General features: G+C 46.4%; 1 protein-coding gene across 2 annotated transcripts in view; it reads left to right on the top strand.

Moving 5' to 3' along the window:
* ANKH (ANKH inorganic pyrophosphate transport regulator) overlaps window positions 1-15,824 on the top strand; it is a 137,548-nt gene that overhangs the window by 86,652 nt on the left and 35,072 nt on the right. For both annotated transcript variants that reach the window (XM_069492743.1, XM_069492744.1), the window contains exons 3-5: window positions 4,864-4,982; window positions 8,013-8,096; window positions 14,217-14,387. In XM_069492743.1, the coding sequence (XP_069348844.1) occupies window positions 4,864-4,982; window positions 8,013-8,096; window positions 14,217-14,387 (374 nt within the window). The remainder of the gene's footprint in view (window positions 1-4,863; window positions 4,983-8,012; window positions 8,097-14,216; window positions 14,388-15,824) is intronic.

The raw sequence follows: 15,824 nt of genomic DNA, 5'->3' as shown, positions 1-15,824 counted from the left end.
CTGGGCTCAAGCAATCCTTCTGCTTCAGCCTCCTGAGTAGCTGGGACTACAGGCACACGCCACCATGCCCGGCTAATTTTTTCTGTATATATTTTTAGTTGTCCAGCTAGTTTCTTTCTAATTTTAGTAGAGATGGGGGTCTCGTTTTGCTCAGGCTGGTCTCGAACTCCTGAGCTCAAACGATCCGCCCACCTCGGCCTCCCAGAGTGCTGGGATTACAGGCGTGAGCCACCGCGCCTATCCTAGACCTGTTTTAATTAATATTAACATTTCATGGTTTGCAACAAGTGCTAATAACTACTGGATGACCAGGTTTGAGAACCACTCCTTCCAGAAAGTACCCGTCATCCAGGCTGAGGTCCAGGGAGCCATGCATATGAAGGGCCCTTTCTGTTTCCCTGTATTAGGCAGACTCAAAGCTTCCACCTGTAAACTGGTCAAGTCTGTGCCTTCTTACATCTGTTCAAAAGCCTTGTTTAATTTTTTTAATATAGCATTCTCTCTTTGCAAGGAACATAAAGCTGTTTCACAGCAATCTTGGTAAGGCGGTTTATAGAAGTCGAAGGTTACTAAATGTTGCTAAGGCAGCTAGCCTGGTAATTATGGACTCTATGCAAAGCACTTTAAACAAATCACCCTCCCTCCAACAGCTTTAGCTAGAAATAGCGCAGGGGCACGGGAGGGAGGGATGGATGGAAGGTGGGAGAGAGTAGGTGAAAACCATTGCTGGGGTTTTATACCTACAGCACCAGGGTGGAAAAAAACCTCTGTAGTTATAATCAGACTCTTCTTCTACCATGTAGGAGAGGAGCTAAAGGAGGGAAGAAAATCTGAGAGAAAAATCTTCTTCCCTCTGGCCTCCAAATTTCTCCTCTAGCAGCTGAAAGAAGAAGAGATTAAAATGAAAAGAAGTTTAAAAAAAAAACAAAAAACGCAAAAGCAGCTGGGACCCCAGAGGTCCCCAAGTACTCTAGAACTTGGGGACCAGGAAGAGCCCTGCATGTTGAAAAAGGCTCGGGGTGGGGACACAAGCTGGCAGAGTCAGAAATCAGGGCCGGGTTCATCCCAGGGAGACAGGTTCCTTCAGAACCTGTTAAACGTTCCATGTTTATTCCACTTACCCTACATAAAGGCACTGTCTTTGATGATTTTGTTAGAATAGTCAAGTAACTAAATTTACAGGGGGTTGTCAACCTAAAGAGAGGAATTGAGGCAAAATTTATATAAAGAGTTTAGGACCAGGTGTTCACAACTATAATCCCAGCTCATACCTGCAATCCCAGCTCCTGGGGAGGCTAAGGCAGGAGGATCACTTGAGCCCAAGGAATTCAAGGATGCAGTGAGCTGTGATCACATCACTGCACTTCAGACTTCAGCCCAGGTGACATAGCAAGACCCTGTCTCTGGAAAAAAAAGTTTATTTGGGCCAAAGTTGAGGACTGAGGACAGCTGCCGAGGACACACTTCCAAATTGCCTTGGGGAGTGCTCCGTTCAGCCTTTGTTACAAGCAGGTTATTAAAGGCAAAAGGAGACAAGGAGTGGGATGACGCAAAGTTGTTCTCAGGAATTCTCGGTGGTTCACAGAAATAGCATTGCTTGGTGACTGGCCGCGCACTGCTGAACTGTAGGGTTTGAGTTGTGTCCAGCACAGGGCACTCGATGGCTACCTGGTGTCAGTCTAGAGCCACGTAGCAAGTGGCTTCAAGAGGTAATTATGTAGCTCAAGGTGGGTAGTGAGATGTGACTGCTGTCTCACGCTGTCACACTGCAATGCCTTTCTGGGCCTGATAATTAAAAGGGGCTCCCCTTCCTCAGATAAAGTTTCTGTCCTTCCTCAGGCTGGAGAACCTTCCTTACATCGATCCCTGTATTTCCAGGCACTACATGCACACGGCATGCTCTGCTCTAACTGTGCAAAGTCACATGGTCCATCTGTTCTTGCCACGACCCCAGAGTTTAACATGAAATAATTCTGTCTCCCTTTCTCAGAAGCCGCCCTCCTCTGTTTTCCCTAACAAAGTACCACAAACTGGGTGGCTTCAGCAGTAGAAATTGATAGTCTCCCAGTTCTGGAGGCTGGAGGTGCAAGACCAGCATGGTGGCAGGGTTGGTCCCTTCAGATGCTGTGACAGAACCTGTCCCATGCCTCGCCCCAGCTTCTGGTGGTTTGCTTGGGAATCTTGGGCGTTCCTTGGCACGTAGAGGCCTCACTCCGCTCTCTGCCTTCATCTTTGCGGGGAGTTCTCCCTGTGTGCATCGACCTCTGAATCTCTTCTTTTGTAAGGACATCAGCCGTATTGGAATGGGAGCCCACCCGACTCCCGTGTGACCTCATGTTACCTATCTATTATTATATCTGCAGTGACCTTATTGCCAGATAAGGTCACATCCAATGTCTGAGTTTTGAGGGGACATAGTTCAGCTTATAACACCAGCCTTCTAGATCTCAGTCTTATCTCAGTTCCATCGTCCCAGCTCCAGCCACTGCAGTTAAGTCCACGCAGCTGGTGTTTTATCTGGACTATAACTTTTACCAGGGGATTTTAGCTCATGAGCTATTCATAGCCAGCCCCGTGCTCATGCCCTTGGCATTGCATTGCTCTGCTCACCCGGTGTGGCTGCCTTTGTCATTGCCAGTGGCCTCAGCTGAGGTGTCGGGGGGGTGGCAGCGTGGGCAGGGTCGACACTGTCTCCTTGTACCTCCCTGCACAGTGAACATTTGTTGACCGGATGAAAACAAATGTGCAAATAAACAGTGGCAGCAACAATAAACTTTGAGACAAAATTTCCACGGTTTGGCACCCCAAGTAGACCATTCGTATGATTAAGCAACATCTTCCCTCTGGCTTTGTGTGTCAGCCAGCTTAGCTCATGTCTGAATGCAGTTCTTACCGCGCTGCAAAATCAGAGTGGAGCTCTCCCTCCCAGAGTGGAGCCTTCCCAGGTCAAGTGAGGCCTCCTCTAATCCTCTCTCCGTCTCTGTCGGGCTTCTGATCCCAAGGCAGGGACATCACAGCTGCCTCCTTCCTGCCATGTCCCCTGCCATAAGTAAGCCCACCCTTCCAGGCCTCTCTCTGTCTGCCCCGGGACACCTTCTCTCCTGGATCCCCTTTCTTGCTGCCTCATTGGCTCTGACCCTGCGACCTCCACACGGCACCTTTGCTCAGCTGGCACCTGGGCTTTGGGTTGTTCACCTTTGTCCCTCCTGGGAGGAATGTGAGCTTTCCTCCTGCACTTGCCACCCCCCCACCCCGTGCCACCTTGCTCTCTGGAAATGAGCCATCCCAGCTCCTACACCGGGAACTCACTCACGTGCACCTCCACCCCCGCTGCGATTCCCGTTTGTGCTTGTCGGTATCCTGGCTGTCATCCCCAAGACCTCACCTGATCCAAAATTCCCGTAATTCAAGATGCTTCCTGACAAAAGGATGGAGGGTTATTTCTTTTTACCAGTTAATACAGTAATAAGTTGTCCCCAAACTTTGAAATGTTGGAAGGATTCTCATTATTCCTCATAAAGCTGCGATCCCCACACCCTGGGCTGCGGCCCGGACCAGTCGATGGGCTGTTAGGAACCAGGCCACACATCACCGCCTCAGTGAGCTCAGCCTCCCCCCTCGCCACCACCCCCCACCCTCCGTGGAAAAACTATCTCCCATGAAACTTAGGAACCAGAACTGGGCCACACAGCAGGAGGTGAGCAGTAGGAAAGAGTGACGCTTCATCTGCATTTACAGCCGCTCCCCATCACTCGCATCAGCTCCTGAGCTCCACTTCCCCACCAGCCCTGGGTCTGTGGAAAAATTATCTTCTGTAAAACCGGTCCCTGGTGCCAAAAACGTTGGGGATGGCTGACTTAAAGTGAGACTCCTTCTGTACTCTAGCTCCTTTCTGATTTTAAAGCAGCTTCTGTACTTAAGTACATTGATATCCATAGTTAGAGGAGAGTGAAAGCAGCAGGAACACTTACTGTCAGAGCACTTGTCAAACTGTGAAAAACACTAAAATTATTATTTTCATCTGTAATCTAAATCTATATCAATGAGGTAGAAAACAGCTCAATAGTTCATTGAACCTTTGCTAATAACACCTGTCAGGATGCCCAGCTGTGCATCAGGAAGCATCTGTGTTCCCTTACACCTGTTGGGCTCGGATGCACTCATTCAGCCTCTGCTGCCCGAGTACCCGCCACGTTCCAGACACACACTGGTAACAAATCCTGATGTTGGAAGGACTTCAAAAGCTCCTCGTGGATGTCATTTTCCACTGTGCAGGACTATACCCAACGTAGCTACTCTCCTCCCCAGAAATAAAATAAAAGGACTGGCCAGTGTGGAAAAGTAAGCTTCAGAGTTTTTGATGAAAAGGCATATTAACATCTAGACATTTTCTCTTAGTAAATAATTAAGAATATGTATAAACATGTAGCTTCAAGCCTATCCAAGCATTTTTATATATCAAAAATGATGGAAATGACTTAAATATGCAAGAAGAGGAGATTGAGTAAGTTGATACTAAGTAAACCTACAAAAAGGGGTTCAATGAATTAAAATGTAGAGGCATGTCATGGAAAGATTACCATGGTTTACAAAAAAGTGCATGTATAACACAATCTCATTCTTACGTTAAAACACACACCATAAAAGAACTTGGCGATTAGAACCCAGAGTGTTAGCTGGGACCCCTCTGTGTAGAGGCATGGGATTGGAGATGATTTTCTTCTATTTGCTTATCTAAATTTTCTAATTTTTCTATAACAAATAAATGCTACGTTTAAAATTGTTTTTAAGCTTTTGAAATAAGAAGCATATAAAGATATCTTTTTCTAAATATTTTCATGTATGTTTTTTGGGCCTTTGCAGCTTACAGTGACCTAGGCTACTACATCATCAATAAACTGCACCATGTGGACGAGTCAGTGGGCAACAAGACACGAAGGGCCTTCCTGTATCTTGCTGCCTTCCCTTTCATGGATGCCATGGTGAGTAGGAAAGATTGTTGGCGTCTTCTTTTTAACAGTGGTAAAGTATACATAACACAAAATTGACCATTTTTCTGTTTACCGTTCAATGGCATGAAGTACACTCACACTGTTGTGTAATCAATCTTCAGAACTCATTTCATCTTGCAACACCGAGACTGTGGTCCCTCTAAACAGTAACTCCCTACGCCCCTCCCCACACCTGCTGGCAACCCCCAGTCTCCTTTCTGACGCTATGAGTTTGACTACCTCGTATGAGTGGACTCTGTCCTTTTGTGATTGGCATATTTCACTTGGCATAATCCTCAGGGTTCATCCACGTTGTAGCATATTGTCAGAATTTCCTTCCTTTTTGAGGCTAAATAATTTTCCAGTGTATGGATATACCACATTTTGTGTATTTGTTACTCTACTGATGGACACTCACGTGGCTTCCACCTTTGGACTATTATGAGTAATCTGCTACGAACATGGGTGTACAAATGTCTCCCTGAGTCCCTGCTTTCAGTTCTTTTGGGTACATACCCAGAGGTAGAATTGCTAGACCATAGGGGAATTTTTAATTTTTTGAGGAATTAGCATACTGGTTTTCATAGCCACTGGACTGTTTTACATCCCCACTGGCAGGGCACAAGTGTTCCAGTTGGCTGTGGACTTTTAATCAGTCCATCTTGTCAATTTGTTTTATGACAATTGTGCAATATTTGCTACAAGTTCTGGTGGATGGCAAGAGCGCCCATATGACAAATTTGACTCAAATATAAAGTTCTTTTCTGGTGTACTCTGCATCAGAGGGTCAGAATAGCTTTCTGATAAACTTACCACTTAGTGGTATAAATACCCAAAGTTGTAGAGTAAGAACCTCTTGTGCACCCTGACAAGGTTTTATTACTTTATTTTATTTTATTTTTTATTTCAGCATATTATGGACTTACAAAAGTTTAGGTTATGTATATTGCCCCATGCTCCCCCACCCCTCCTATTATTACTTTAATAACTAGCATTACTATATTAGCTAAGGGCTGCTCACTGCATACATTCTTTGTCATGATACTGAAGAGTTCTTAGACAATGCTTTTTTTTTTTCCAACTGTGTTATAGATATAAAAGAGACATAGCAAAAAAAAAAAAAAATTCCAATAATGTCCAAGGCTGGAAAGTAAACCCTTTCTTTGGGCTCCATTTTGAGTGTCCCTTGGGAGGTAACGAGAATGTGTTAGTCTGTGTGGTTTTTTACCTCCCCTACCCCAGGTTTTGTGTACATTAGACGTGTGGGGTACGTGGATGTCTGCATTGAGGTGAGGCAGCAGCCCCAAATCCTGGCAGGAATGAGGGAAGGTAAAAATATGTGGGGTTCATTGTCTCCCGTGTTATCTGAAGTCTCAGTTTGCCTGTAGATTATTGGCATATTGTCATCGAATCCCTGATAGCTTTCTACTGGTTTGCATGGTAGCCTCCGATATTAAACTCTGATCTGTGAATGAAAGTTCTGGTTAATTGCTGTGGCGTCACTGTAGGTGGGAGGATTGGGCCATCTGCACACCGGGATCCGGATTTTCTTTTTGTTGCCTGTTGCTGCATGTACACACTCTGGAGTGACACAGTTGACTCAGGAAGAAGAAGGCGGCAAAGGGGCTGTCGTCCCCAGCACCGGCTCCCCACGGTGTGAACTGGCCTGTGGTGGGAGCACAGGGCTTTGCAATCAGCTGGAGAACCGCACGCGGTGACCCCTCCCACATCCCGAAATGGCTGAGGCCTGACTTCCTGGACAGAGTCCACGACACTGCTCTAATATCTGTCCTCCATCTATGTTCGTGGTGGGAATCTAAACACCTAGAAGAATTACAACTGTACAGAGAATTCCAGGAACAACTTGGGACTGTTAATAAAAGTGAATCGCAGACTCTTAGGTACCCAGTAGTCCACTTCCCTTTGGCTGTATTTATTTGCCATGAGAGAGTTTCTACAACTCAGTGTAACACCAGAACATTTGTGATTGGTACCCTTCTCTTCCATAAATTCCCCCAAAGACCCTAGTAAAACAGTAAGAGACTGCTAATAAAAACCCAAATACCGAACATTTATAAAGAGCAGGTCATCTCCTCCCCCGACTCACACACACCCCTGGCAGCAGGGCCCTGATGTGTCGGTGGGAGAGAGGATATTATCGTCCAGATGGCTGTCAGACAGCAGAGAGCCTACAGGCTGCTATTTGCAAATGTTGTCTACAGTTTGCATTTCTTCTAACATTTGGCACCCGGGGACCTGGTTGCTGCAAGGGAAGTAACCGCTGCTGCACAAAGTCTAGACACAGACCCAGGGAGTAGATTCTACTGGTCTGATTGCATGCAGCTCGGGTGGAATGTTATTTCTGTCAGTCCAAATCGGCCTTAAGGAGGATGATCCTTAAACAGATCCTACCGTGAACTTGAAATCCTCCCCAAACCTGCTGTCCCAGGGCAGGGGCAGAGGCGGGGCGGTCTTCAATGCCTGCTCTTCTCTTAGGACCTTCCTCTTAATTTCCCTTGAAGACACAAAGTGTCAGATCGGATCCAGCCCAAAATCAGAGAAGAAAGCAGTAGAACCCTAATTAGCCAGTGGGAACCTGTGATGACTGTATTAATAATAACTCAGACCCAAATTAGAGCCCTCATTATAACACGCTTCATCTGAGAAGGCTGCCTCTGCTTTGTGATTAAGACGGCTCCAAGAGAGGAGTCGTGTTTTCTCCATTCTTGGGACTCACTCAGCTTCCTGCCAGGTGTACAAACCCAACGGTGTGCTAGCCCACTTAGGGCGTATTAAATAAATATGTGGGGTTGGTCATTCCACTTAAAATCTAATGTGGAAAAACTGGCCACCAGACCAAATTACAGTAATTTTACCAACCAAAAACTTATCAAACCTCGACCATGCTAAGGTTTTTTTGTGGTATAAAGTGTATTTCAGGAATGCTTGGTATAGCACTACAGCCAGGAACAATATCATCCTGACAGTGTATCTCATGCCAAATTCTTTTCTTTCTGGCAGGCATGGACCCATGCTGGCATTCTCTTAAAACACAAGTACAGTTTCCTGGTGGGATGTGCCTCAATCTCAGACGTCATAGCTCAGGTAAATATGGTCTGTGTGTCAATCAGACCTACTCAGGGTCCCCTTCTGGTGTGTGTAACCGAGGCGTGTTTTGTGTTCATTCGCTGGGCAGTGCACTCTGCATTCACCTGGTTTCGGCCATCCTCTTACATCAGTGTAGACACCAATAAATGTTGGTTAAATGGATGAGAAAAGGGGGCTCCCTGGAATAGAAGTATGTATACTCTTGCAAGAATAAGGGTTGTATGAATTTAAATTTAGTATTGAGGTTTTGACTTGTATTTTTAAAGAATGTGCATGTGAAATGACTATAAAGTCATGCCCAGTCCATTTTTGGGTAGTCATAGGATTGCCGTGCACTTGGCCGGGTGCCCTCTGCATGGCCTGGCAATATGCAGTCTGTCACTCAGTTCTAGAGCGAGCACTCTTGGAATTATTCCTAAGCCTTGTTTCTTACGTTGCTGCCGTGCAGGGCTGCTATTCACAGGTCATTTGTCCACGTTCAAAAAGACCCAGGAAGTTGGTTCTGTTACCTTCCCTCGTAATTTGAGAAGACGACCTGCATCCATGCCCTGCTGGGTCCAATTCTCGGAGGTCTGGCTTGCAGCCCAGCTCTCTGTCCTTCCTTCCTTCTTCCACCAAGGATACCCCATGAAAAATTGTAGTGGAAAATTAGATTTAATACCTAAAATTTATAAATGAAACTAAGTTCCTACAATCAGGGACTTGGGAGAATGATTTCATCACAGAAGAGGAAATTAGACTATGATCTTTAAGCTCCCTTCCAAATTCTCAGTTCTGTTCTACAAACATTGCCATGCATTTTACTCCTATTGTACGCCTTAATCTTTCAGCCACCACTTTGGAATAATCTACGGCTGAACTGTTAGTATCTCCCAAAAGACCAAGAATTAAATTTCCAAATTAATCACAATTACACTGTGGATCACTATTAAAAGTAATTTAAATTAATTTCTGCTAACACTGTGCACACGTGTGAGTGTGTGTGTGTGTGTGTGTGTGCCCGCCTGAGTACTGGCTAACATCATTCTTTGATATATTTCCATTAATTTTCTTGTGGAGTTATTAGAGAATTTTGTCCCAGTCTTACTTTCAGCATCCTCTGAGAGAAGTACTTAAACTACCTTATTCACATTAATCACTTAATTTTAAATTAAGGAAGTACCTTTGATTTCAAACGTTGGCATCAGCAATTCAGTGAGCATTTGTGAGCACACGTTTTAGATGTGTGTTTTTTTTGTTGTTGTTTTGTTTTTGTTTTGTTTTTTTGAGACAGAGTCTCGCTCTGTTGCCCAGGCTAGAGTGTCATGGTGTCAGCCTCGCTCACAGCAACCTCAAACTCCTGGGCTCAAGCAATCCTTCTGCCTCAGCCTCCCGAGTAGCTGGGACTACAGGCATGTGCCACCATGCCCGGCTAATTTTTATATATATATATATATATATATATATTTTTTTTTTTTTAGTTGTCCATATAATTTCTTTCTATTTTTAGTAGAGACAAGGTCTCACTCTTGCTCAGGCTGGTCTCGAACTCCTGAGCTCAAACAATCCGCCCGCCCGGGCCTCCCAGAGTGCTAGGATTACAGGCGTGAGCCACTGCGCCCAGCCAAGATGTGTGTTTTTTTAAAGGCAAGAAAAAAAGAAAGAAAACCCTTAACTTTGCCTAAAATAAATATAGTAGGCATCCAAGGACAGAGGGGAAAATGCATGTATCTGGAAATACTTTGCCAATACACCTACAGACATTTTCCTTCTCAGTTTTAAGCCCGATCCTGGTCGCTGCCTGCCGAGTGCGGGCTGGCAAGTGCAGTACAAGCAGTCTGGTTAGCAGGAGTGTGGAAGCCAGTTCAGGTGCCATCTGGCCTCAGGCTGTTCCTGGCACAATAGTTATTTTAAACCTTATTGTTTGAGTTCCTACCACAATTTGTTTGGAGGAATTAAGTTCTCTTTTTGTTCTTAAGTCTTTTACTCCCAAGTTTCCTCTCATTACCTGGAAGCATTTGTTAGTTACCTAATTCCATAATGGGTAAATAGATCCTATGCAAAGTACCTTGAAATACCACCTTGGCATAAATAACAAGTAATCAACAATGATAAAATGGAAATCATTTATAATGCCTTGAATTTCAACGGCAGCTCTCTCTCTTTTTTTAAATGTTACTAAGCTAATCGATTTCACACAATAGTACAAAAAAGCTCTTGGTTTGGTTCAAACGTGCAACGGCTTTTCTCTGCCACCATTATTATAGTAGTTATATGTTCTGGTCACTCATATTGCCAAGGGATTTGGGAAAAAATACTGCTGTTTTTGTTTTATTTCATGGCCATCTAGACTTTCTTAGTCTGCTCAATATCCAAGTGAAAATTCTCTCAAGGTTGTTTACCCTCCCTGGGCTCCCTCATCCTCTGACCTCTCTGGTGTCATCAGCCCTTTGCCTTTTGAGGTCAGTTGACATCCCAAGGATGATGAGATCATAATCTGTAAATTCCCTTATCCCCTGCCTTTTCATCTCAGCCGTCCAACAAAATCCCAATCCTGAACCAACCCCGTGTCGTGCTTCCTTCTCCACCTGGACCCAGAAGCAAAGGCTTCTGCAAAAAGTTACACAGCGGGACAAACCGACCAAGCCACAAATGCATAATCTTATCCCGCACCTCTGCTGACTCTGCAGGGACGATTTCAGAGCATCTCCCCCACCTCACACAGTAAACTGAAGCAACCACATTCTTCAACTTCCAGCCACCAAACCTTCAAACCCTTGGATCATCTCCATTTTCCCTGCATCCCAGGAGAGGAGGCATTCGTCCTGTGGGCCACCCCCTGTCTCACTTCTCAGGAACCCACTGATCAGTTATCAGTGATTCCTTCTTTCTCCCCTGCTTTCTCTTGGCATATAAACAAGCTCAGATATCTGCCCTCTTAAAAGAACAACAAGAAGCTTTCTGTGGATCCCACGAACCTCTTTCGCTCCAGTTCTCTCTCCCCCTCTTCATTGCGTCATAACCAAACTGTTCGGAAGGATGGTTTCCACTCACGGCCTTCATCTTTTCACTTCCCTTTTACTCTGTTCCCTACTCGAGCCTGACTTCCACCCAGATGGTTCTTACTAGTGACCTTCACGGCGGTAACCCCAGAGAGCAACCTTAGTTTCCTTCACTCTGTGGCCTACTCCTTCCCACCGGCCCTCACCCCACTGCGGTCCTGGTTTTTCTCTTGGCGTGGAGCATTGCTGTCCTCTACTGACTTGTGCACATTGAAGTTCCCCAAAGCCCTTCCCTCTCCTCACTCTGTGTTGTGTACCTGAAGACTCTAACTCGCCCTCCGTTTATCCCGTCTGTGACACGATTCATGATCCCACATAAATACCTGTAGCCCAGCCCTCTCCTGTGGGCCCCAGACAAGGCTCCCCAAATGTCCCCGTGACGTTTCCACTCGGATCCTTCAAAGGCACCTGAACCCTGACCGAATGACCCTCTGTGTCAAGAGTTTCATTTTTGAGCTCGCCAATGGCTCTGCCACCCCGTCAGAAAGCCAGGAACCACCCAAGAAGAGTCTCCCTTTATCCCCAACCCTTTCAGATGTTAATCCTAGGTATTTCTGCAGTCTGCCCACTCTGCCCAGCCCTCCTGCCCAGCCCTCCCTGCACTGCTAGGGAAGCCGCCGCCGCGCTCGCCCTGCCCCTCTGCCCTGCCTCCCCCCAGCCCCTCTGCAGTCAGGGTGATCTTTTCCCAGTGAAATCCTGGCCACCTCCCCTCTGCTTAAACCTGCTTTAAAAGTAACTGTCTGGTGTTCTTGATAAAAGGCCAAAATCCTGATCATGACTCCAAGGTGCTAAAGACCCAGGGGCTCTGCGCCTCTCCGGCAGTCTTCTCATCCCCCTGCTCTCTGCACACCGGCCATAGGCCTTCGTTTCAGGGCCTCAGTGTGGCAGACACCGCCCCCACCATGGGGGTCATTGCAGGCACAGCCCCCTCTGTCCAGGAGGAAATGCCCTGCCTCGGTTCTCCCAGCTCCTGCCCGCCCTGTGCAGGCTGCAGGTCTCAGCTCGGACGGCACAGCGCTCCACAGGGCACAGCCCCTCGTGGCGCCTGTCCTCCCCACGGCTCTCCATGGCATTTTTCAGTGGACACTCAGCAGCATCGTCCACTGGTTATCATTCCTGCTTCTTCCAGGACTGTCAGCCCCGGAAGAACAGAGTCTGGGACTGTCTTGTTTATCACTGAATCCCAGCACCTGGTCCGGGGCCAGCACACACCTGCCTCCCACTCAGACAGTCGGTTCCCTCAGGAAATAATCTGACCTATATCCGATGGCTGTCTCAGACTCAGAATCTTAATTCTGGATTGAAATGCAAAAGGCACGAGTGTGTTATTTTAAGTTGATAAACAGTACAGTCCCCCATAGAGATGTCAGATCCGAGGTAAGTGCTGCAGCACCTGGCGTGGGTCTGTGCGATGCAGGGGAGGCTGACACCGTCTTCACCTGGGCCTTGGGAGCCCTCCTGGCTGGACCCATCCGCATCGTATTGTCATCTCCACACTTAGTGCTCTTGTGCCCGTGTCTCCCTTTCCCCTCTCGTTCAGACCCCCGCTTTTGTCCTGCTGCTCAGTCTCCTGTCTTGCAGAGCCTTCCTGGACTTGGCAGAGACTACGTCCAGGGTTCATCTTCATGTATAGCATTCATTTTCCACACAACTTAGTTTTCAGCCTCTAAACATCATCTCAGTTTACGTTGTAGGTTTTGTAGAAGTTAAATGTGTCCCTTTGCATCTTGCCATTAATACATTATAGTTGGTCCACTTGGAAGCAGGATGCATGGAGAAAGCCATGGACATCCTTATTTCCATCACTGAACCCCACTGTATCTGGCAAGTGTGAGCGTGAGCATGAGTGTGAACGTGAGTGTGAGCACGTGGGAGCGTGACTTCTGCCCCAACTCGGGTCTGCTCACGGGCGTTGCCTGTGCTCCTGGCAGCCTGGTTGTGTCCAAGCAGCACCTCTGTCCTCTGCGATCACCTGGTGATTCAGTGACAAGGTGGGTCTCATTTGTAGGGTTTCAGAATGACAGCCAGGACACGCGTGTTGGTCTATGCTATAAGCAAACCACCTCTAGCACCTAACCCCTTCATTTCATTCAGAAATGTTTCTCTCCATTGCCTGCTCTTCTGGGTTCCCTGTGGCGGTGGGATGTACCAATACAGTAAATCACGCCATTCTCCAGCTTGTGTAATTTTCCATCATCACTGATTTCTTGATAATGCAGTGATCAGGACAATCCTTTGGTCAGGATCACTCGGGGGCATTATATTTTAATATGCCTATTTTCCCACGAGTATTTGGCTGTTAAGGTTGGCGTAGCTCAGAAATACACCTCCCCCGACAAATCACCCCACCTTTGCACTCAGTATGCTACCGGGGTCTTCTGAATGAGCGGGTCCCAGGAGGACTCTGGACAGAGGCTGGGTTGAGTCTCTGATTAACCCAGGAGGTTAATACATTGTTAAATGTGCTTTAGAGACAGTATGATTGAATAAAGATTGACGCTTTGTTATAATGTCAATCTGTCCTGACCCTGAGTATTTCAACTGATTCCACTTTTATAAGTTTGTATTTAAAATTTTAATGTTGGTTGTTTTATAATAATTACTGTTGGTGTTTTTTGCAGCATTTTCAGTAACTCCCATCCTACGAATGTTAATATCTGTTTTCCTGTATACAGTCATTGATCGCTACTGTATTTTCCTTCGTGGAAGGTGCGCAGGTGTGGGCACACGTGCACCTCAGTATCAGCCTCGAGAGGGCAAAGCTCGACTACATTGGTCGGGGGGGAGGCAAACGTTTCTAGATTGTTTTTTTTTTTTTAAAGCAATAACCTCAATCAGACATGCAGTTGCCTTCGAAGAATCTCTTAGGTGGATCTCACAGAATCATCAGTGAGTTCCTCCAGTGAGCCCCCCACATCCGCACCTGAACCACAAGGGAGCAACACTGAGTCATCACCCACGCTTCCGTCCCCACTGCATCAAAGACCTGTCTGCTCCGGGTCCGGGAGGGTGGGCCCGCGCTTGTCCCTGGGTGCCCTCGCCTCCCTCTGACTGGGTCCTGTCTCCCTTCTCCCAGGTTGTTTTTGTAGCCATTTTGCTTCACAGTCACCTGGAGTGCCGGGAGCCGCTGCTCATCCCGATCCTTTCCCTGTACATGGGCGCGCTGGTGCGCTGCACCACCCTGTGCCTGGGCTACTACAAGAACATCCACGACATCATCCCCGACAGGAGTGGGCCGGAGCTGGGGGTACGTCTTTACACCTCAGGGCAGAGTAAAACTGTTCCACGTCTATATGAAATGAGAGATCAATAAAAATTGTATTCCACGTCCACGTAAAATGAGAAATCCAGGAAATCAAGTAGTCAGATTGGCCATGATGCCATACACCCACAGGCCACGTGCTAGGTAGCATCCACCGGGAAAGGCAGTTGGAGAATGAATGGACCCTAAGAGATGGGCGTGATCGTGGAGGTCACTGTCCAGCGTCCTGATCCCATATGAGGAGACTGAGGCACAGCAAGTCGTGTCAGGCCAAGGAACAGATGCAACATTTATGGTTTCTCTTACTCTCTATCGTAGTTATTCCATCATCAATAAAGATTTTAGGGCCCATGATACCTTTGCATTCACATTTTATTATTTTTAATCTTACAGCAGGGATCAAGGCTTTGTTGATACTTTCTGCACTGGCCAACCACAACCTCTTATTCAGGTTCCTCCTAGGGACCCAGCAGAGCATTCAGTACTATAGGGCAACAAGAAAATTTTAAGATATGTTCTCTACCCTCAAGCAGCTTCATGTCCCGCCTGGCAGATCAGACCCACACAGAAGCAACAGTCAGCACGAATCCAAGACAGCACAGTACGCATCTAAGGCACAGTACGCCACCACAGTTGAGACAGACATAGTAATGTGGTCTGAGAAGCCTCCTTGGAGGAGGTAGAGCTTGGCCTGTGCCTTGGAAGTTGAAACAGTAACATACACAATCTTACACTAGTGACGAAAGCATTCTGTTTATCCTAAGCATAAACAATGTCTGACTCACATGCATGCTAATTTTTCTTACCCACAGGTATTAGACATCATTGGGTTTCTCTGCATTTAGCTATAAGGCAGATACGAATGATCATATATAGCCCTGAAAAAACTCACCACTCCCCACCCCCAATTCCCGCTTGGACCACATGTTAGCTTTGTCATGTCGAAACAGTAATGGTATTGACCACCTTACCTCTGTCCGAGTCAGGCCATCAGTGAAATCCTATCTATTATTTCCATCACTCGGTCAACCACAAATTGGTCTGGACAGTAACACTCCATCTCTGATCATCCAGCCACCAGCAGAGGGGAGTACAGTAAAGTGGCTGAGGTCGTTCCATGATGTAACTCTCACCCTCATGAAGAATCAAAACAAAAACTGCAGAAGGAAAGCCAGGCTTTAAGGATACCACACACCGTTGCTGCAGAAGTCTTAAAAAATCATTTGTTCCTTACCATGCTTTTGTTTTGCTTGTGCTTCTGAGCAGTTTATTTGACATCTGTGAGAGCTTTGAGAGTAAGAACTTCTGTCTTAGATTTATACAGTGCCGAAATAATTAGGCACATTTCTATGAGCTGACTGATTCCCAAATAAATTATAATAATTTTTTTTATTTCTAAGAGTTACTTATTAACATGACTTC

The sequence above is a fragment of the Eulemur rufifrons genome, chromosome 17 (genome assembly GCF_041146395.1).
Source record: "Eulemur rufifrons isolate Redbay chromosome 17, OSU_ERuf_1, whole genome shotgun sequence".
NCBI lineage: Eukaryota > Metazoa > Chordata > Mammalia > Primates > Lemuridae > Eulemur > Eulemur rufifrons.
Note: the sequence above shows the minus strand (reverse complement) of the source record. Positions and strands in the feature narration are given on the sequence as shown.